Genomic DNA, 20,648 nt, shown 5'->3' with positions numbered 1-20,648 from the left:
TGGGGAGGGGATCTAACAGTGCTGGAGAACTTGGTTTGGAGAGCACCCAGCAGCCCCTCCAGAAGTGGGAAGCCCTTTTGGATCCTCTAGTATGTGGGTGATGAGACATAGCTGCACAGAAAGGATTTTACTGCAGACAAGTTTCCCTTTGCTCAAGTACTGGCAGACACCAGCATAGAACCTCCTTGCCCCATCCCTGGAGGTGCCAAAGGCCAAGTTGGGATGGGACCTGAGCAGTCTGATCTGGTGGGGAGCAGCCAGCCTGAGGCAGGGGTTGGAATAGATGGGCTTTAAGGTCCTTCCAACCCAACCCATTCTATGATTGTCTCCACCCTGATCTCCTCCACCTCTCTGCTTGTCCAGGGCTGGTAGTGTCATGCCTCTCCTTGCAGGTACCTGGATGCAAGTGGCTTATTAGTTTCTCAGCCCCTTGTGGGGATGAGAGCTTTATGCTGGGGCTGTAGGGCTGGTGGATTACATCTGTTTCTCCCACTGTGTCTTTCCCTGGGTGTTCCCCTGCTGCAGCATGTCCCAGTGCGATCCTGTGTCCTCGCAGCGTTTCTCACCCACGCCCCCGCTAGCCATTTTCGGGAGATTTGGATGCTGGTGGTGGTGCAAGCGGCTGCTGTGGGTGGCAGGCGATATATTTAGCTATTAGTCATCTGAGATGTCTGTGTGTACCCAGGTGCAGCTCTAGGGTTTTCACATTGCTGTGCGTTTTTTTCAGTTTTCTCTGCATGAGGCTCATCTGCTCAGTTGGTGACTATGGGAGCAGAAACACGAATCTGGAACAAGACAGGGTGATGGGGCATGTCGGCATCTCTGGTCTGTGCTCACACCAGAGGTCCCTCTCCCCACATCGTGTCCTACAGGGGCTGATAGGAGGGGCTGATGTCTCCCACAAGGCTCTGAGCTGGGGGTCCAGGCTTGGGGTCAAGTCAGGAACCTGCCAAATGGTTTCCGGGAAAGCATCGTGATGTTATGGCCAGTGAAGGCATGGATGGACAGCACATCCTGGGTGATACAGTAGAGCTGGATGTTACTGGGGGGAGGCTGAGCCGTCTGACCATCCTTGCCTGCATTCAGGGGACATGCTGCGTCTGCGCACGGTGCTGGAAGCCATCCAGAAGAACATCCACTCCTCCTCCTTGATCTTCAAGCTGGCCCAGGACGCGTTCAAGATTGCCACTCCAGCTGACAGCAACTCGGACACAACACTCCTCAACGTGGCACTGGAGCTGGGGCTCCAGGTATGGGATAGCACGGGGGATGCCAGTGGCTCTTCTGCCCTGCTAACTCTGGTGATGGTTTTCCACCAAGCAGATGGTTCCCCATGCCATGCAGGGGTCTCATGGAAGGGGTACATTAATCATTGCATGGCCTTGAGAGGTAGAGCTCAGCCTCTGCTGAGGTTTGGGGGAAGTTTTGGGTGAGGCAGCATCTGAAAGCTTCACAGGGAGTTGATAGTGAGCAGGGCTGTGGGGAATTTGGGGGAGCACCGTGGTGTTGGATGGCCTTATTGGATCTCCATAGAGTAGAGGGTCACCCTGTGTTTGCCTCGCAGGTGATGCGCATGACCCTGTCCACCCTCAACTGGCGGCGGCGGGAGATGGTGAGGTGGCTGGTGACGTGCGCTACGGAAGTGGGTGAGTGTCTGGCCCACGTGTGGTGGAAGAAGGATGGGCACAGGGATCCCTAAAGCCGCTTATGGCCCTGGGCTTGAGTTTTTGAGCTCTCCTGACCCCTGCATCTCTTGCAGGAGTGAGGGCTCTGGTGAGCATCTTGCAGAGCTGGTACTCGCTGTTCACCCCCACGGAAGCCACCAGCATCGTGGCCGCCACGGTGATGTCCCACAACACCATCCTGCGCCTGAGCCTGGACTACCCGCAGCGGGAGGAGCTGGCCAGCTGCGCCCGCACCCTGGCGCTGCAGTGTGCCATGAAGGACCCGCAGAACTGCGCCCTGTCCGCCCTCACTCTCTGCGAGAAGGACCACATTGCCTTCGAGACCGCCTACCAGATCGTCATCGACGCTGCCTCCACCGGCATGACCTACACGCAGCTCTTCACCATCGCCCGCTACATGGAGCACCGGGGCTACCCGCTGCGGGCCTTCAAGCTGGCCTCGCTGGCCATGACGCACCTCAACCTGGCCTACAACCAGGACACGCACCCGGCCATCAACGACGTGCTCTGGGCCTGCGCCTTGAGCCACTCCCTGGGCAAAAACGAGCTGGCGGCCATCATCCCGCTGGTGGTGAAGAGCGTGCACTGTGCCACGGTGCTGTCGGACATCCTCCGCCGCTGCACCATGACGGCCCCAGGGCTGGCCGGCATCCCCGGCCGCAGGAACTCGGGGAAGCTGATGTCCACCGACAAAGCACCCCTGCGGCAGCTGCTGGACGCCACGATAAGCGCCTACATCAACACCACCCACTCGCGGCTCACCCACATCAGCCCGCGGCACTACGGGGAGTTCATCGAGTTCCTCAGCAAGGCCAGGGAGACCTTCCTTCTGGCGCAGGACGGGCACATACAGTTTGCCCAGTTCATTGACAATCTCAAACAAATCTACAAAGGCAAGAAAAAACTGATGCTGCTGGTGCGGGAGCGGTTTGGGTGAGCCAACGGTTTGGGCAGGGTCCGGCCGCAGCACGGGGACTCGGGAGAGAAGAAGGAAGGAGAGCGGAGAAGACCTTCCCCCGATCGGCAGAGGCTGCTCCGTTCCGTTCTTCTGTTTCTTTTTTTATTTTATTTTATTTTATTTTATTTTATTTTTTTAATTTTATTTTCTTTCTCGGATTTAACCATTTCACACGCTGAGAGGATCCAGAGATTCCTTGGGCACAAACCAAAAGGCAACCACGGGAAAAAGGATGGTTTGCTCAGCCCCTGCCCTCCCTTGCCAATACCAAAAGCTAACCTGGAAATCTAATACCTCTTTCCTGAAGGAAGCGGTCGCTGGAGGGATTGGAAGGTTGCAAAGTGCAAAAATCTTTAAAATTGTGTTGGGGGAAAAAAATGAAAGAAAAGGAAGGAAAAAAAAAAAGGAAGGAAAGAAAGAAAGAGGGAGAGAAAATGAAAGAAAAGGATGAGAGGAAGAAAGAGCAAAGGAACCCGCAACACTAGAACCTCATGCGTCACCAAAAGCGATGGCTTTGCAGAGCGCTTCTCCCGCCCGCCCGAGACATGCAAACTCCTCTATTTGTGAAGATACTTCAATAAAAACAAGTTAAAGTAACTGTTCTCAGGGATTGCTTACTAAAAGTAACACAAAAAAAAAAAAAGCATTTATGATACTGTAAATACTATAGTATATGTGTCAATTATTAAATTGTAAAGTTATAATTATTTATAATTCTGTCTTTTATTTGGGGGATACTTGAAATTGTCGTGGGCTGGGGGGATTATTTTTATTATTGCTATTATTATTATTATTATAACTATTATTTAAAAACAAACAAAAATCACCACAACCACAGACAAAAAGAGGAGGAGGCACACGAACATTCTCAGGTTTCCACGGCATCGTCGGCAGCAAGAAGGGTGTGGGGGGAGGCGGATGTCCGCCCTCAACTGGGAGCACCGGGATGGACGGACGGAAGGACGGACAGAGGGAGGAGCAGCGGCCTAGCACTTGAGGACGGCGAAGGAAGGGATGAAGGACTCTGCTGGGACGCACGCGGACTCCAGCTCCTGAGTGGCAGAGGATGGCGCGGGAGCGACGTGGGCACCCACTGGACATCGCCCAGCTCTTCGCCTTTGCCCCACGGGCGCCCATGTGTGAGTGTGAGGTGCGTGGGTGCGTGCATGACTTCGTCGTGGGGGGGATGGGGCTGCCTGGGGGCGGCTGGACTCTCCGATCCCATCCCATTGGGAAGGCAAGGATGGATGCTCGCCCCGAGCCCACAGCAGAGCCCTCGGCCCCGGCCGGCAGCTCTGAGGTTTTGCTTCATTATTTTTCCGATGGGTTGGGAGGGCTGGGGGGGCCAGGGCCAGTCTGGACAGTGACTTGTAGTTAGGAACGTGGGCTAGTTATCTGCTGTCTGGTTTGACTTTAATTTTTGGAAAGTGACTATTGTCTGCGCTCCGGCCAGGAAACCAATTGTACTCAGTATCTGTCGCCACCAAAATAGCATTCTTCAACCAGTCTGTTTCTCTTCTTTTTTTTTTTTTTTTGTTTTGTTTTGTTTGTGTGCGTGTGTGTATGTGTGTGTGCGACCTCTTCATCTGATGTTTAATAATAAAAGGGATGAACATTATCACGTATGTACTGTGTTTCTCTGAAGCCAGAGTGTTCCACTCAGTGCAAGCGTGGCACATCCCCGAGGTACACAGTACCCCAAGAAGGGGCACAGAGCACCGTGTCCAATCCGGGATGTGATTCCTCACCGTGCTCAGCCCACCCTAGAGCTGCCCTGGAGCGCAGTGAGTGTGCTGTGGTGTGGGATGTGGTATTGTATCCCTGGGCTCAGGGTGTTGCCAACACCCGGGGTTGCTTTCTGCAGAGGGTGCTGAGCCCCAAGCACAACTGCCCACAGGGATCAGAGGAGATGGGGAGTTTTGTGGCTGGGGGATGGTCCCAACGAGGCTGTGGGGTGGTGTTGGATGTGCTAGCACTATGCTATCTGCTGCTACTGCAGCCAGCATGGCAGCATCTGGTGGTGCTGGTACCTGGAGGGTGCTGCGTGTGGCTGGCTGTCTCCAGGTGAGTCCTGCTGGGTGCACCAGCAACTCCAAAACACCCTGAATAATCAGGGCCATGCTGACCATTTCCACCTGAGCAGGGCTGTGGCACTGGTTGCCGAGGGCTTTGGCAGTGCTCATGCTTAACCCAGTGTGGCACTGGGATGTGAGCCCCGAGCTCCCCATGAAGGTGCCAGCTTTTGGCATCTTCTCCCCTGGCAGAGCTGAGGACATCCTTAGTGTCAGGAGATGCCCACCACACTCTGAGCTCACATCCACTCTTACAGGCACAAGGCACAGCGATGCATAGACTGGAAAGGAGCAGTAACCCTGCTTCCCTGGTGTCCCTGCTTCCCCATGGGTGTCCCCCCACCCACAGCATGGGGATCAGGGTCTCCTTGACCTCACATGCCTATCTTTTCCAGGGCCAATTCCCCATCCCCCCAGCTAGAGCCACGCAGGTGCTGTGGAGAAGGTGCTGGTTTAATGCTGCATCCCAACCTGGAGCAAGCTGCCCTGTGACAAAACCATATTCAGGGTAGCTGTGCCCAACGTACAGTACTGTCCTCACGTCCCCAGGCTCAGCTGTGTTTGTTGATGTGGCGGGAATGAGCATGCACAGCCTCCACGAAGGCACCCACGTGCTCGGGGTTCATGTCGGGGTAGAGGCCATGGCCCAGGTTGGCGATGTAGCGTTGGGTCCCAAAGCTCTCCAGCATCTTCTTCACCAGCTCCCCAATCTTCTCCTGCAGATGTTACAGGAAACCGTGTATCAGCCTCATTAGGGCTCCCCATCACCACCAGTCCCCCACCAGCAGTCTGGAAGTTGATCCAGGATCACAGGTGGGGAAATGGAGGCAGGAGGTCCATGACTCACCTTGGGCGCATAGAGAGCGCAGGGATCCAGGTTTCCTTGCAGGGTAATGCCTTTCCCTACCTGTGCACTGGAGCAGGGAAGAAGCAGGTGAGTTGCTGTGTGTGGTGCAGAGATCAGGGGCAGCTGCAGGACCCCTTAGTGCAGCTCCCAGCTGTTGTGAGCTCCACACAGCACTGGGGCCTGGCTATCCCCTCCTCTGCACCAGAAAATTCCAGGCCTGTAATGCAGCAGGGCGGCAGGACAAAGGAAGTGTCAGAGTAGAAGTGCTGTGCCAGAATCTTACCGAGCTTCCTGGGGCTGGATGGTCCAGTCAAGACCGACAACCTCATAGCCAGCTTGGGCTAGGTCACGCAGTGCGTAGTGCGCATCCTTCGCAAAGACGATCTGGAGAAGGAGATGATGGGCAGCAACTCCAGGGGTTGGAATGCCAGATGCCAGGGACAATGAGAGATGCAGGGACAGATGGTGTCACACTGCTACCCTGGTAGCAGCCCTTTGTACCCTCTCCCAGCCTCCCCCCCGGCCATACTCCTCCATGTGCTCCCAGGGAATGGGGGCATCTCAGGCATCTTGGACTTACCATGGGCACTAGTGGCAGTGCCTCTGCTTTCAGCTTGCTCTTAACACCCCGGGCAATGTCTCGGATGTATGGCAGGGCAAACTCCTGAAACTGTTCTGGGCCCAAGTGCCCCGCATGGGACTCAAACAGTTGGAGCGCCTGTTGGAAGCGAAGGGCTGGGTGAGCTGCAGGTACCGTGCAGTGCCTTGGTCCCTCGTACCACAAGCTGGACCCCTCTGCTCCTTGTCCCCAGTCCCTGCCCTCCTGCTAGGACCTGTCCCCATGCCCCAGGACACACCTGCGCTCCAGCAGCCACCTGCCCCACGAGGTAGTCAGTGACAACATCAGTCAGCAGCCGCAGCAGTCGGTGGCTTGCTTCAGGGTGACGGTACAGCCAGCTCTTGGCCTTTGCCATTGTAGTGGAGCCACCCCCTTCAATCATGTAGGACATAAGCGTCCACTGCAGGAAGGAGAGGAGCAGGGTGAGATGGAAAACATGTGAGGGGTTGGTTGTGGTTTCAGTGCTGAAGACAGTCTTATGAGCAGGAGCAGCAGCTCTATGTGTCCCCTGCCTATATAGGATGGGTACAACCTGGTCCCTGCAGCTCTGGAGGTGCCAGGACCAGTATTACCCCAGAGGGAAGAGCAGGAAAGCCCATTCTGTGGACCCCCATCACTTACAGGTGCCCCGGAGAAGCCAATGAGGGGCACCTTGCCCTCCAGGCTGTGCCGCGTCAGTGTGACAGCCTGGAAGACGTAACCCAGCTCTGCAGTCACGTCCACCTTCTGCCGTAGTTTCAGCAGATCTTCCACCTCCTTCAGGGGCTCTGGAAATGTGGGTCCTTTGCCGGGGACCATGACAACCTCCATGCCCAATGCCTGGGGACAGAGGAGAATGGAAGCGGCAGGAATGTGGCAGTCCTGGACCCAGCCCCTTTCCCAACCACTGCTCCCCACCACTGGCTGTGACTCACCTGGGGCACCACCAAGATGTCAGAGAAAATGATAGCAGCATCCAGGGGGAATCGTCTGAGTGGCTGTGGATAGCAGAGAGAAAAATGTAATGAGGGTGACGGTTTGGGTCCCTCTCCCTATGAGAGCTGGGACACACACATGGGGTGCAACAGGATCCCCAGGGTGGGGCAGGGCCCTGTCCGATGCTGGGGGGTCACTCTGTGGATGAACTCAGGGACCCTGAAGCAGGCTTCAGGCTGCACAACTTACTGGGCCACGTGGGGATAAGGGCCAGACCTAAGGTTTCTTCCCACCTCTATTCCAAGAAGGGAAATGGGACACAGCCCCCACAGAGGACACTCACCTGCAGCGTCAGCTCACAGCACAACTTGGGACTCCGGCAAGTGGCGAAGAAATCCTGTGCAGCCCGGGTCTCCCGAAACTCTGCAAGAAACCAGTGGTGGTGACAAGGGGTGCGCTGGCTTCCACTGCCCCCCCCCCCCCCCCCCCCCCCCCCCCCCCCCCCCCCCCCCAGCTCTGTATGCCACCCCCGACTCACCGGGCAGATAGCGTCCTGCCTGCCGCATGCACCACACCGGGGTGTGCTCCGTCTCCTCACCACGTGCGGCACGCAGGAACGTGTCATTCTTCAACTTGGGGAAGCCCTTGGGGCTGCAGGAGGGACAGCAGACAGGGCTTGTCACCACGGAGGGCACTGGGCACCCCAGCAGGTCCCCGGGGCAGGGCTGGTGGCTCCCCAGCCCATGGCTGCAGGGAACGGTTTGCTCCAAGCTGGGACCATGGTGACAAACGCTTCCTCTCCACCACCTCCCAGGGCCTCTTCCAGGGCAGTAGGGCCCTTCCTGGGGACAGGCGATGCCTGGCCCAGGGCTCTGTGAGATTATGTTATCGCTGGCAGCAGCTGCTCCCGCGTGGGGAAGCTGGGGGCCTGCAGGGCCTTGCACTATCTGAGCCCACAGAACTCCAGGGCCCCACACACCACACGTCCCCAGCCTCCTCCGGGCGGCGTCACCGCTCCTGAGCTGGGCCCCAGGGCTGGGGGCACACATGGGGGTCCTGCAGGGGACAGCCAGCACCGTCCTGCTGTGCTGGGTGGCAGCCATGGGGACAGACCCCCAAAACCTCCACGGTGGGACTGGTGCTGCAGCAGTGGTGGCATCAGCGCCTTCAGGGCCACCCCAGTATCCCCAGTGCAGAACCTCAATGCCACAGCACAGCCCTCAGGGTAACAACACTGTCTCCGGTGCAGAATCCCGGTGCCACCCCTCTGCCCCCAGTGTGGGATCCCAGTCCCATGCACCGGTGACCGCAGGCGGATCCCCAGGGCCACCCCGGTGACTTCCGCCCAGGCCCCATGTGCGGGCACGGTGGGGTAACGCCGCACCCGGATAACTCACATGAGCCGCTCGCTGTCCTCCATCCCGCCTCGATTCCCGACCCGCCCCGCCCCCGTGCTCGCCTCGCCCCGCCCCGCGGCCGCCGCCATCTTACCGTAACCCCACCTCTCCGTACAGTGCACGGGCGCCGCCATCTTGCCCCGCCCTCACCCCTCAGTACGCCGCCATCTTGCTTTGCTCCCCGCTTTGCCGTACAGAAGATGGGCGCCGCCATCTTGCCTGCGGGCGCCGCCATATTGCCTCGGCGGCGGGCGGGGTTTGCCGTAAACCTGCGAGCACCAGCCCCCCCCTCCCAACGCCGGTGCGTGGCTCGGAGGTGCGGAGCGCGATGCGGGCGGGCGGGGAGGCCCCGCACCAGGTGCTGGGCCGGCTGCGGTTCCTGCTGCAGTGCAGCGAGTGCTTCCGCTGCGCCCGGCCGCTGCCCGCCGCGCTGTGCTACGTGCCCCGCGAGGTGCAGTACAAGATCTGCAAGGACCCCGCGGCCGCCGCTTCCTCCCGCAGCCTGCTCAGCGTCTGGGACGGCCCCGGGCCGGCGCGGGGCTCCAAGCGGGCGGCGCGGGCCACCATCGAGGTGCGGAAGGGCGGCTGCCTCCGTGCTACGGGCGAGGAGTACTGCAACAGCGCGGGGCTCTGGGTGAAGCTCAGCAAGGTAACCGCCCCCCACGCTGCATCCCGAGGGTCCGGGCCCACCGCGGGGCGGGGGGGCGGCTCGGGGCCTGCGGTGACTGCTGAGGGGCCTGGTCCCTGGTCCCTGCGTGTAGGGCCGCCCCCGCCCGCTCCTGTCACCGCATCGCTTCCCCCTGCCGCTCTCCGGTCGCGTCCTGTCGACACCTGGTTGTCCCCCAGCGTCCTCCGGTCGGCTCTCTCATCACTCCTGTCACCACCCCGTGTCCCTGTCCCCTCCAGATACAGGCCTCAGCGGCGACATGAGGCCCTGTGGGGAACGAGGTGTGCAGGGGCGGCTGTCACAGCGTGTTGGGGCCCTGCATGTAAGGCTGAGCGTATCTGTGGAGTCATACAGTCATGAAGGTTGGAAAAGACCTCTGAGATCACTCAGTCCCACCCCACCCCACCATGCCAACCGACCACGTCCCTCAGTGCCACATCCCCACGGCTCTGGAACACCTCCAGGGATGGTGACCGCACCACCTCCCTGGGCAGCCTGTGCCAGCGCATCACCGCTCTTTAGGAGCAGGAATTGTTCCTAATATCCAACCTGAACCTCCTGTGCTGCAATTTAAGGCCACTACTTTTCATCCTATTGCTGTTATCCACGAGAAGGGGCCAACCCCCACCTTGCCACAGCCTTCTTTCAAGGAGTTGTAGAGGTCCTGGGGATTCTTACAGGAAGTATTTTCCCCCACAGGAACAGCTGGAAGAGTACAAGAGTGGCTGTGATCTGGAGGAAGGCTGGGTCCTGGTGTGCAAGCATGCAGAAGGAGGGGACAGACTGGTCCCGGTTGAGTCCACAGAGAGGATCCAAAGGCAGCAGCAGTTGTTTGGGGTTGATTACAAACCTGTGATCAGGTATGGGGCTGTGGCTCACATCTGCCCTTCCATGTAGGTTGTGTAAAGTGATATGGTTCCCAGACTGCTTTAGAAGCACGTGTACGGTGTCTTGCCTTCCTTGCAGCTGGGAAAGGTGCAATATGCAGGAAACCTGAAAATCCCTCTCCAGAGTCTGACTTAGAAAATGTATCAACATTTTGTTGCCCACAGTGAGGAGAGCTGGAGAAGCTTTAAACCTGCAATCTGTATTATAAGCTCTAAACAAGCCTTTAGCTTGTTTGTAATCTGAGCCTGTTGTCTTTATTTGATGTCTCATTTTTTCCTTGCATGTATGAGAGCAGTAAGGTTCTCATCTACCCATGTTGTGCTGCTTGAGATTTTGATGTATTGTCCCTCAGTCCTTTCTGTTCTGGACTGAAAAGTCCCAGCCTGCTTGGCCATTTCTTATATAATAAGTGAGACAATAGGGAACCCAGACATGGAGATACTCACTTTTGCTTGGCCACTGCCGGAGCAGCTGGGGTTATGGACTGGAACAAGTAAAGATGGTCTGAACAGAAAAGGCATCTGATGAGAATATGATGGAGGATGAAATGTGGTGTGGCTTTAAACCAAAATCTTTCCCATCTGGCTACTTCTCAGCTACCTGGGATTCTCTCACTCCATCTTGTTTCAGATGGGAGCAAGTGGTGGATCTGACTTACTCCCTCCGCCTGGGAGCAAAACCCAAGCCCATGGAACAGGATGAAGCTGCAGTAGAAAAGCTTCGGTAGGAGCTATCTCACGGTGTGTGCACACTTCAGCTGTGGGTGGGTGCAAGCTGCTGTCTCTCCCTTGCTGCTCAGACAGCCATCTCTCATAAATTGGGGTGTGGAGTAAGACAGGCTGTGGGGAATCTGAGCTCTGCTCAGCACAGTCTTGTCCTAGATAAGCCAGTATGAACCAGAAAACAGGGTGAGATCAAGGCAGACATGGACCTACGTTTCCTGACCCATTCACCTGGCAGGAGTCAGTGCAGCTTTGCTGTCCCTGGGTCTCTAAGACCGTTAACCTCTTTGTCCTGGTAGGTTTGTGCCTCCAACGTGGACTTATGAATGTGATGAAGACCTGGTGCATTTCTTGTATGATCATATTGGGAAGGAGGATGAGAACTTGGGCAGCGTCAAGCAGTACGTGGACAGTATTGATGTCTCATCCTACACGGTGAGTGGCATGTGGGGTCAAGGGGCAGGACTTGATCAACCCTGCTGTGCTGTGGGGCTGGAGAGCATGCGTTGTGGGTGTGCTGCCCTGGGTTGGTCTGGTCTATGTTTTGTGGATGTGGGGGATAAGGTGCAGTCCTGGAGGGGACTGTCATGCAGAACATTGTGTAATGCAGTCCCTGGATGAACTATGCAAGCTGTGGTCTGAGAAGTAAATGCTAATGCTAGCTGCTAAGCTGATTTTAGGGAGAATTTCATACTCTGTGCTGTGTGTGTGACATCATAGCTCCTTAGCAGGCCAGCTCCAGCGTCCTGTGCTGTCTGTACTCCCTGTGTCTACCCAGAGGCCAGCAAATGGGAACGGGCCAGTTTGATACCCTCTGGCTCTATGATTCATGACAAAAGTAGCCACTAAGGGAAATTAATCCTATCCCTATCTGACTTTCCCTTCATTCACTGCCCTTTTCCAGGAAGACTTCAATGTGTCGTGTCTGACGGACAGCCATGCCGACACGTACTGGGAGAGTGATGGGTCCCAGGGCCAGCACTGGGTGCGGCTCAACATGAAGAAAGGCACCATTGTCAAGTGAGGCATCTCTCCCCTGTGTGCTGGCTCGCAGCTGGTGTGGGCACTGCAGCCCCTGCTCTGTGCATGAGTCCATCACGGCCCTAGGTTGCCATGCCCTCTCTGCCCCTGGTCCCCTGCTCTGGCTTTGGGTTTGTGCAGCTCTTAGCCAGCGTTGTCACAGGTACCTGGGGGTCTCAGCACTGTCTGCATGTGCTTGGTACAGGTGCGGCCAGGCCGTGAGGGAGGAGCAGTGGTAGTTGTTCAGAAGCAGAGCTCTCTCTTCATTTCTTGCTTCCTTTTGCAGGAAGCTCCTGCTGACTGTTGATACCACTGATGAGAACTTCATGCCCAAGCGCGTCGCCGTGTACGGGGGTGAGGGGGACAATCTGAAGAAACTGAACGATGTTGGCATTGATGAGTGAGTGGATGGAGGTGGGAAGTGTCGTGTGGCTCTTCCAGGGACTTGAGGTGCTGAGCACCCCAACTGTAGGTCGTCACACCAACTGCAGCCTCACTTTAGTGGCTCAGGGCCTTGGGAGAGGCTCTCCAGTCTAACACTGTGAAACCTCATTCCCAGCTCTTGCAGTCCTGGCCTTGCAGATGGGGGGGACTTGCTGATGATTAGCACGGCTGGGTTAATTCAGAGAGCTGTGCTGTCTTATGGAACAAGACATGGCCTAGACCTGAGGTAGCAGGAGGTTTGGATGCTCATATGAGCTGTGTGGCACTGCTGGAGGCGGGCAGCTGGGTCTGAGTTCCTCCTACAGCCTCCCATTGTAAAGGATGCAACCTTTTCCTTACAAGCAGCCAAGTGAATTTTGGCAGGTTGGGCAAGGGAGCAGCTCTGCAGCCTCTGTCTGTGCTGTGCTTGCAGGAGTTACATTGGGGATGTGTGCGTCCTTGAGGACATGACAACACACCTGCCTGTCATCGAGATCCGGATTGTGGAGTGCAGAGGTAGGGCCAGGTGTTTTGGCCATGTCTATAATGCACCTTGAGATACTGTACATTGAGTTTATTCCTGCGGCTTGTACTTCTTGGCCCTGCAAGCTGTTTCTGATGAGATGCAAAAGAACCATGGGAAACTCCAGGGTAACCTGAAGATTTGCAAGCCTTATGCTTTCAGCCTGTTTTTCTTTTCCTTGCCTCTGATTTTGTTGTGTTTTTTTTTTTCCTCTTCTATAAATTCCTCATCTCTGCACAAAGGCCTTTCAGACTCAGTGCTCAGCCCCAGTTCTGGTGAAGCTGGTCAAGTTCCTAGTGCTTTTACTTGGAGCTTGTACTGACTTGCTGCAGCTGGACGGCTTACTTTCTCATGGGCTTAGTGTATTATCTGTGGTCTTCCTTTGGCAGATGATGGGATTGACGTTCGCCTTCGTGGCATCAAAATCAAATCCTCCCGACAGAGGGACTTGGGGCTCAGTGCTGACATGTTCCAGCTGGCCAATTTAGTACGCTACCCCCGCCTGGAAGGGACAGACCCTGACCTGCTGTACCGGAGGGCAGTGCTCATTCAGAGGTACTGTATGGGGGGCAGGGGGCATGCAGTGGGGCGGTGCTGTCTGCAGTGATTGGTGCCCTCTGCAGCCCAAGTAATGGCTGGGAGCGCTAAAGCTCTGTGACTCCAGCTGGGATGGGCATCCTGGGCCTTGGAGGAAATAGCAAAGGTTTTCTTGGGTAGCTTCCATATATTTTTAAGAGGAATCGTGGAGCTGAGGTTCAGTGTTTTGTGTGTTGCAGGTGCAGCGTATCTGTGTTGCTGGGGGGAGGGACAGGTGCACACAGAGTCCCTTGCAAGGGGTGCACGGTCACTGCAGTGGGAATTCAGTACCACAGGCTCTGTGATTTAAAAGATCGCACTGGCTTGTGTTTGGATCAGTTGCTACTTTACTGTTTGTGTCTGTAGCGCCTGGCCTGGAATAGGCTTATGCAGATCCCTTTCCCTTCAGGGTGTTGCAGTACCTTCTTCTTTGGGATTTAGGTTCATCAAGCTCCTGGATAGTGTCTTGCATCACTTGGTGCCAGCCTGGGACCACACTGTTGGCACATTCAGCAAACTCAAGGTGAGTGATTTCCTGTGTGTCTTGTGGGGCCTCAGTCTGGCAAAGTGCACTTGGGCTGTGGCAAGGGAGACAGTCAGTGCTTGTTGCCTTTAAAGCAGCTCAAGGGAAATACCTGGCTGAGCTCCTTTCATTAAAGCTGTGAAAGGCGATATTGTTTTGAGACTATTTTCCTGCTAGAACACTGGTGTGGAAATGTTGTAGCTATGCAGTAACAAGAATGAAACCAAGGCTCTGGGGGTGAGAGTACATCACCCACAAAAGGACTCAGACTGTAGCTGCACTGGGTGTGTGAGCTGGGCATACATCCCCTCTGAGATCACAGCCCAGCACACTCTGTTCCTGCGCTTGCTGCCAGCAGTTTTGAACTGGCCGTGTCCAAATGGCAAGGCTTTTTACCAGTAACTACTTTCTGGCTTTTAATTTGTGTCTTTCTCGTAAGACTCAATCATCCTTCCAGTTGTCTGTTTTCCTCACATCCTCTCCCAGAATGTTCTGGGCATTGCTAGGGTAGTCCAACTCTGTGTGCTTCCAGCCTAGAGAACACTGTAATCCCCGTGCCAGCTTACCCTAAAACCCAGAGCATTTAAGGATTCTTGTTTGTCTAGCAGAGCTTGGTTTCATTACAAGTTGGAGGAATAGTAAGACTCTTGTTCTGGTGAGAGTGAGGGAGAGTCCAAGCAACACTAGAGTGTGAGTATCAGATGGCTGCTGATGGAGGGAGAGTTGGGCTCAGTCTGTCCATTAAGCCAGAAAGGAAAGTCTTTGGAGACAGTAGATCAGATAGAGAAAATTCTGTTGAGAAGAATGTGGCTGTGTGTAGGAGGTCATGGCTTTGAGAAGGGGAAGGACCTAGGAAGTAGGTAATGTGCTTTGGGCACTGGGCACTTCTGACATTTTGAACTTACCTGTTGGCAGCATATCAAGCAGTTCTTGTTGCTGTCCAAGAGGCGCACAGCTCTCATTACACAGTGTCTGAAGGATTCAGAGACAAGCAAGCCCAACTTCATGCCACGGCTCTATATTAACCGACGCCTGGCTATGGAGCACCGAGACAACCCTGCCTTGGACCCCAGCTGCAAGAATGCTGTCTTCACACAGGTATTTCTTCTCCTGGAGAGGTCCCCACTGCTCTGAGGAGAGTGGGGCATCCTAAATTCAAAATGAACCAGAGGGAGGTGGGTGGAGGGAACAGCTTGGGAGCTAGAGTTACCTGGTGACTTCAGGGCTTCTTTACATGACTCCTAGGCTCTACAATTACATGTGCTGATGATCTCTTATCCAGGAACATCGGAATATCAAAGCTGATGTCTTTGTTCTGTGTTTGGCTTCGTTGTTGACATGTTGCTAATGCAGATCATAACGATCTTATTACACTGGAAGGACAGTAGAGACTTCTTCTGTGACAACAATAATGCAGCTGCACACAGTCCTGTGGTATTACAGCAATTCTAATATTCCTGCTGTCATTCTCCCTTCATCTTCAAGAGATCTATTGCTCAATGTGTGCGCGAGCAGCCTAGACTGAAACTAGTTTTCATACGTGTTCAGTGCACCTCTGAAGCTAGAAAGCTGCAAGTGGTGTATAACACTGTAATTATGTCCTGTTTTCAAAAGTGAAGGACCCTAAGCCATTTAGGGTTCAGCTTCAGTCAGTGTTTTAAGGGCTTGAGACAAATGAGATTCCTTCCAATTTCCAGTCTTCACTTGGCACCGTTTCTTCTGGAGAGGGGATACCAGCTTTGATCTCTACTTGTTGCAGGTATATGAAGGCCTGAAGCCCTCTGACAAGTTTGAAAAGCCTCTAGATTATAGGTAAGCAGCAGTGGGGGTAGGGAGGGGATCGTGCAGTGCTGGGAGCTATGTCCTCTGTCACAGCAGGGTGTTTGGCAAGCACTTGTGTGTCCTCTGGAGAGGGTTTGCTAGGTCAGGAGCCAGCTCAAACATGGGATGAGGGCCTGTTCTCCTAAGGTGTTTCCTCCCTTCTGAGATTGCAGCTGACTCAAGACTGAGGTCTTGTCCTAAGCCCAGGCTGGTATGCCCTAGGCCTCTGGCTTCCCTGCTATCCCTGCTGCCTCCCCAGTCTCTGCTTGGATCTGGGTGCACTGAGCACTTACAGCAATGTAGGCAATGAATTCTCCACAGGTGGCCGCTGCGTTACGACCAGTGGTGGGAGTGCAAATTCATCGCGGAGGGCATCATTGACCAAGGTAGGGGCTGTGTGGGGGCAAGGGGCGGAGTTGGAGGTTGATGGTGTGACCCTGTTGCTGCAGGGATTCTTATTTGCTCCCAGTGTTATTGCTGCTGGGGGAGAAAGGGAAGGCAGGTCACCTTGTCCTGCCACCCCCTGCAATGTCATGGGTAAGGAGTACTGTGTGCTGACATTGGTAACAGACCTCCATTAGTCTCTAGCAGCAGCTTTGACAGTGCCAATGTTCCCTCTGGCTGTCCTACGTGGCCAGGCAGCGGTGTTACTTCTGTCTTATGTCTGGTGCCATAGGGCTGTGATGGGAGCCTGCTGTTCAGCTCTGGGCTATGTTGGACCAAAATCCCTCATCTTTGCTCCTGTGCTCCTGAGAGTCAGCACGAGGACTTTCCATCACTAAAAATACCATTCTTCTGGGATTGCAGGTGGCGGTTTTCGGGACAGCCTGGCAGACATGTCGGAGGAGCTGTGTCCCAGCTCGGCAGACACTCCTGTGCCCCTGCCCTTCTTTGTGCGCACATCCAACCAGGTGCTGTGGATTGGGGTACTTGAGGCAGAAAGTGCTTAGAGAGCACACAGTATTGTGCCTGGCAAAGCAGAACTGTTCATGCCCCACTTCGTACCTGAGATGTACCTATCTTCACTAGTCCAAAGCCTTTTCTCATTAACTGTGAAGGACTGAATATGTTGCTTTGTGACATCTCATTTTATGATAAGTTGATAAGTGCCTCACTAGGATCATTGCCAAAGAGGTTGTGGGGTTTAGCCCTTTTCCATTGTGGAAAATTCCCAGTCACTGCAAGAGCTGCTCGTAGTACTTCATGCTGGGCTGAGTGTTGACTCTTGTTCTTGTAGGGTAACAGCACTGGAGAAGCCAGGGACATGTATGTCCCCAACCCCTCTTGTAAAGACTTCCCAAAATATGAGTGGATTGGGCAGATCATGGGAGCAGCTCTGAGGGGCAAGGAGTTTCTGGTGAGTTCTCAACCCCATCTCTGTGTGGAGGTTTGCTACAAAGGGAATTGTTAGTTCTCTTGTGCCGCTTGTCCAACAGGAACGTGGAAGGGCCCTGTGATCACACACCAGGGCAAAAGGTGTTTGTCAGGGTTTGGGCTGAGGAGAGCTCATGGCCTGTATTTTGGGAGATGCTGATGGGAGCCTGAGGGAGGGTGTCTGGTCTCTGCTCAGTTTCCTGTAAGCCAAGGTACCTGATGAGCCCTGCATGCAGACAGGGAGAGTGGTGGAACCTCTGTTGTGGTTGAGCCCCATCTCTATCGTTGGGGCTGTCTCCTTTCTCACAAACTCAGCAGAACTGCTGTTCTTCTTCAGGTCTTGGCTCTTCCTGGCTTCGTATGGAAACAATTAACAGGGGAGGAGGTCAGCTGGAGCAAAGACTTTGCTGCGGTGGACTCAGTTCTGGTGAGAGGGACTGGGAGGCTGCACCTATGCTATTCCTGGTGGTGCTGTGCAAGACTGTGACTTGTATACTTGCTCCTGTGTTGTGCTTGCCTCTTCCAATGAAATTTTTTGAAGAAAAATGCACAGAGAGGGCACTATTAGCATTTAATACATCTCACAGCTGATACAGATGTAGCAATGCTGACTGTTGCTTTCACAGTGCCCCATGGTCTGCTAAACAGCAAGTGCAGCTGTAGGGCAGTATATCCCATGCTGTGCTGCTGTCTCAGTCACACTAGCCCCTGTCTAGGAAGGTAGGAGATGAGGGACCAGGCATATTTCTGCCTGCTGGGCATCTCTAACAAGCACTCATCTGGGCAGGTGAAACTCCTGGAGGTCATGGAAGTGATGGACAAAGACACCTTTGAGTTCAAATTTGGGAGTGAGCTGACCTACACCACAGTGCTGAGTGATCAACGCATGGTGGAGCTGATTCCCAATGGCAGCAACACCGTGGTCCGCTATGAGGACCGTAAGGAGTTCATCCGTCTGGTACAGAAAGCTCGACTGGAGGAGAGCAAGGAGCAGGTAATGCTCTCCTATAGCATGAGTGGCCATTGGATTCCCAGAGACATACTTCCAGTCTGTCTGATAAAATGCATAGTAGTTAATGTTCCTGTGCCCGTTAGTGCAATAGTAGGCAGTCCTTTAGGGTGGCTTGTAGCAGCACGAGAGACAGAATTTTATTCTCAGCTCTGATACAGGCTTCCTGAATGAACTGGAATGCATTTCTCTGGGATCCTGTTCCCCTCTGCAGGTCCCATGGAGCATTTGCTGAGCAGTCGCTTGGCTCCAGTTCAGTAATCCTCAGGCTGAACCCTGAGCCAGGAAAGTAGGCAAGACATGCTGCTCACCTGCCTTGTCTCCTTTTCAGATCATGGCTATGCAAGCTGGGCTGCTGAAGGTAGTACCCCAAGCTGTTCTTGACCTCCTCACTTGGCAGGAGCTAGAAAAGAAAGTCTGTGGAGACCCTGAAGTCACAGTTGATGCCCTGAAGAAGCTCAGTAAGTGAAGGCCCTCTGCTGAAAGTTCTTTCACTGAAAACAGAATGACTGTCTTCCCTCCATGCTGGGACAAGAAGGGGTGTGGGAGGCACATATTAGCCGTTATTATGGTGACAGTGTGGGCCTGTGCACTTCTTGCCCTTAGCTGAGTGCTAACAGGATCGGGGATGCTCAGGGAGGGCCTGTGGATATGCATGGGAGGCCATGCTCTGATTTCTCCAGGAGGAGCTGAGATCTCTAAAACTCCTTTTCTGTGTCCTCTACCAGCCCGGTTTGAGGACTTTGAGCCACTGGACACCCGTGTTCAGTACTTCTGGGAAGCACTCAACAACTTCACCAATGGTGAGTGATTTGCTCTGCCACTGCACATCTCCTCGTGCCATGACAACCCCTACATGCTGGCTGGGAACGGAGAGATTGAAACCACCCTTGTTGCTGCTTGGGGAACAGATGGGAGCCAAGCAGAGCAAGCTACTGGGCCAGAGGAAATACCCAGAATTGGCTGTACTTGATCTCATATCGCCCTGGGTTCTGTTGATACCTTTGTTCTCCATTCACAGAGGATCGCAGCCGCTTCCTCAGGTTTGTCACCGGCAGAAGCCGCCTCCCAGCACGGATCTACATCTATCCAGACAAACTAGGGTGAGTCTGTTTCTTTTTTGTAGACTGCAAGTCTAACAGATCAAAGGGATCTGTGGTCTGCTCTTTCCTTCCTCGCTGGTTTGCTGATTCTAACCAGTGTGTCACTTTTCCCCAAGCTCTGAGACAACAGATGCATTGCCAGAGTCATCCACCTGCTCCAGTACCCTCTTCTTGCCCAACTATGCCACGTAAGTGTTGTTGCTTCCCTGCACCTGGGGAATTCTGTGTCTGAGCTCTTGTAGCATCGATGCTGACCCACAGAGCCACATCACTTTGCCACGCTTTTATTTCCACAACTGCAACGTGTGGCTACTGTGATTTTTTTTTTTTTTTTTTTTGTGAGCAGCTCTTGAAGCATAACCATCATCTTGCCATTGCTGTATATGCCAGCTGAGATGACAACTCCTTGTCTTTTTTTCCCCTCTTGCCCTCCCTAGAGCCAAGGTATGTGAAGAGAAGTTACGCTATGCGGCCTATAACTGCGTGGCCATTGACACAGACATGAGTCCGTGGGAGGAGTGATGTTGCAGCCTGAGAAAGCAGCATGGACAATCACTTGACAAAGCCGTACAGTGGGAAGAGCTCCCTTGTTCCCCCAGGATATGTATATATAATAAACATCTAGGTGTGAAGCCTGGCTTCCTGCAGTGGTAACCAGCACCACTTCGGACACAGAGGTTTGGAACTGGCTTGAAGTGAAAATGTTATTGCAGTAATGAAACCCTGTTCCCAGCCCTCATGCATCAGAAAGGCCTGGTAGACTTTTGCAATGAGTTTCTTCTCCCAGTGTTCCCATTGCAGCTCCATAACTTAGTCTCACTCTTCCCAGGCTGTGCTCTGCTCTGAGCAGAAGCAGGTGGGGCCACAGAGTTACATGGCAGGTCACAGTAGGGGAGGAAGAACTGTGAGCTGCAGCTGAAAACATTGGGTGTTCAGAGAAAGCCACTGTGTCCTAGCCCAAGTGTCCTGACTGCATTCCTTTGCCTTGTTCCTGCTTTCACATGATGTCATGGAAATGAGATCATTCATCTAGGTTTGAGAAGTGAAGCAGACTGGTGATGAGTGCTGCAGGGGTACTTGTGGCCACCAGGTGTCACAACAGGTTTGCACAGTAAGAATGTGGGTGCTGTGGGGTGCTGTTACATCCCACAGAACCACTGTTCCTGTGACCACCTGTGATTCTCCGCACCATTGCGGAGCAGCAACTGCTGGGGGAGCTGCTCCCCTGCAGGAGGTGGGAACAATTTGCTTTCCTCCCTCTCTATAGTCTTCTGGTTCTGCATTCTGCCCAGGGCATGATGGTAGCCTAGCAGCTGTTCTCCCAGGCTCTTTGAGCCTTCGTTTTCTCCTAAAAGCCTGTGTTACAATTAATCTGTTACGGTTCTCATGGAGATGTGCAGGCAGGGCCAAGCTCTTCTCCCAGACAGCAGAGGTGGGAGCAGTAGCAGGCAGGGGAGCACTGGCCTCTGCTTTCTCTCTGCCATGGCAAAGGAGGTGGAGGGAGTA

General features: G+C 54.3%; 3 protein-coding genes across 7 annotated transcripts in view; 2 read left to right on the top strand and 1 right to left on the bottom strand.

The window, feature by feature from the left end:
• Positions 1-3,357, top strand: part of ZSWIM5 (zinc finger SWIM-type containing 5) — an 82,644-nt gene extending 79,287 nt beyond the window's left edge. For all 4 annotated transcript variants that reach the window (XM_021404977.1, XM_021404976.1, XM_021404975.1 and 1 more), the window contains exons 12-14: positions 1,087-1,250; positions 1,565-1,646; positions 1,760-3,357. In XM_021404977.1, the coding sequence (XP_021260652.1) occupies positions 1,087-1,250; positions 1,565-1,646; positions 1,760-2,622 (1,109 nt within the window). In that variant the 3' untranslated portion in view covers positions 2,623-3,357. The remainder of the gene's footprint in view (positions 1-1,086; positions 1,251-1,564; positions 1,647-1,759) is intronic.
• Positions 5,151-8,597, bottom strand: UROD (uroporphyrinogen decarboxylase). 2 transcript variants are annotated; one of them, XM_021404980.1, is made up of 10 exons: positions 8,494-8,597; positions 7,635-7,747; positions 7,440-7,519; positions 7,096-7,158; positions 6,803-7,000; positions 6,420-6,581; positions 6,143-6,280; positions 5,846-5,946; positions 5,563-5,629; positions 5,151-5,431 (listed from the first exon to the last, which is right to left on the bottom strand). In XM_021404980.1, exons 1-10 carry the CDS (start codon positions 8,580-8,582, stop codon positions 5,267-5,269), a joined length of 1,176 nt encoding a protein of 391 aa, XP_021260655.1. In that variant the 5' UTR covers positions 8,583-8,597; the 3' UTR covers positions 5,151-5,266. The 2 variants fall into 2 exon arrangements, with proteins under 2 accessions (XP_021260655.1, XP_021260657.1); XM_021404982.1 differs by lacking the exon at positions 8,494-8,597 and adding an exon at positions 8,397-8,485.
• Positions 8,713-19,774, top strand: LOC110402634 (E3 ubiquitin-protein ligase HECTD3-like). The gene is made up of 21 exons (XM_021404979.1): positions 8,713-9,142; positions 9,860-10,020; positions 10,679-10,771; positions 11,070-11,205; positions 11,675-11,790; positions 12,077-12,190; positions 12,647-12,729; positions 13,126-13,291; positions 13,754-13,835; positions 14,751-14,933; positions 15,595-15,647; positions 15,978-16,042; positions 16,464-16,567; positions 16,894-17,013; positions 17,368-17,457; positions 17,818-18,024; positions 18,371-18,500; positions 18,768-18,842; positions 19,061-19,142; positions 19,259-19,330; positions 19,580-19,774. Exons 1-21 carry the CDS (start codon positions 8,822-8,824, stop codon positions 19,662-19,664), a joined length of 2,538 nt encoding a protein of 845 aa, XP_021260654.1. The 5' UTR covers positions 8,713-8,821; the 3' UTR covers positions 19,665-19,774.

This window comes from Numida meleagris, chromosome 7 (genome assembly GCF_002078875.1).
Source record: "Numida meleagris isolate 19003 breed g44 Domestic line chromosome 7, NumMel1.0, whole genome shotgun sequence".
NCBI lineage: Eukaryota > Metazoa > Chordata > Aves > Galliformes > Numididae > Numida > Numida meleagris.
Note: the sequence above shows the minus strand (reverse complement) of the source record. Positions and strands in the feature narration are given on the sequence as shown.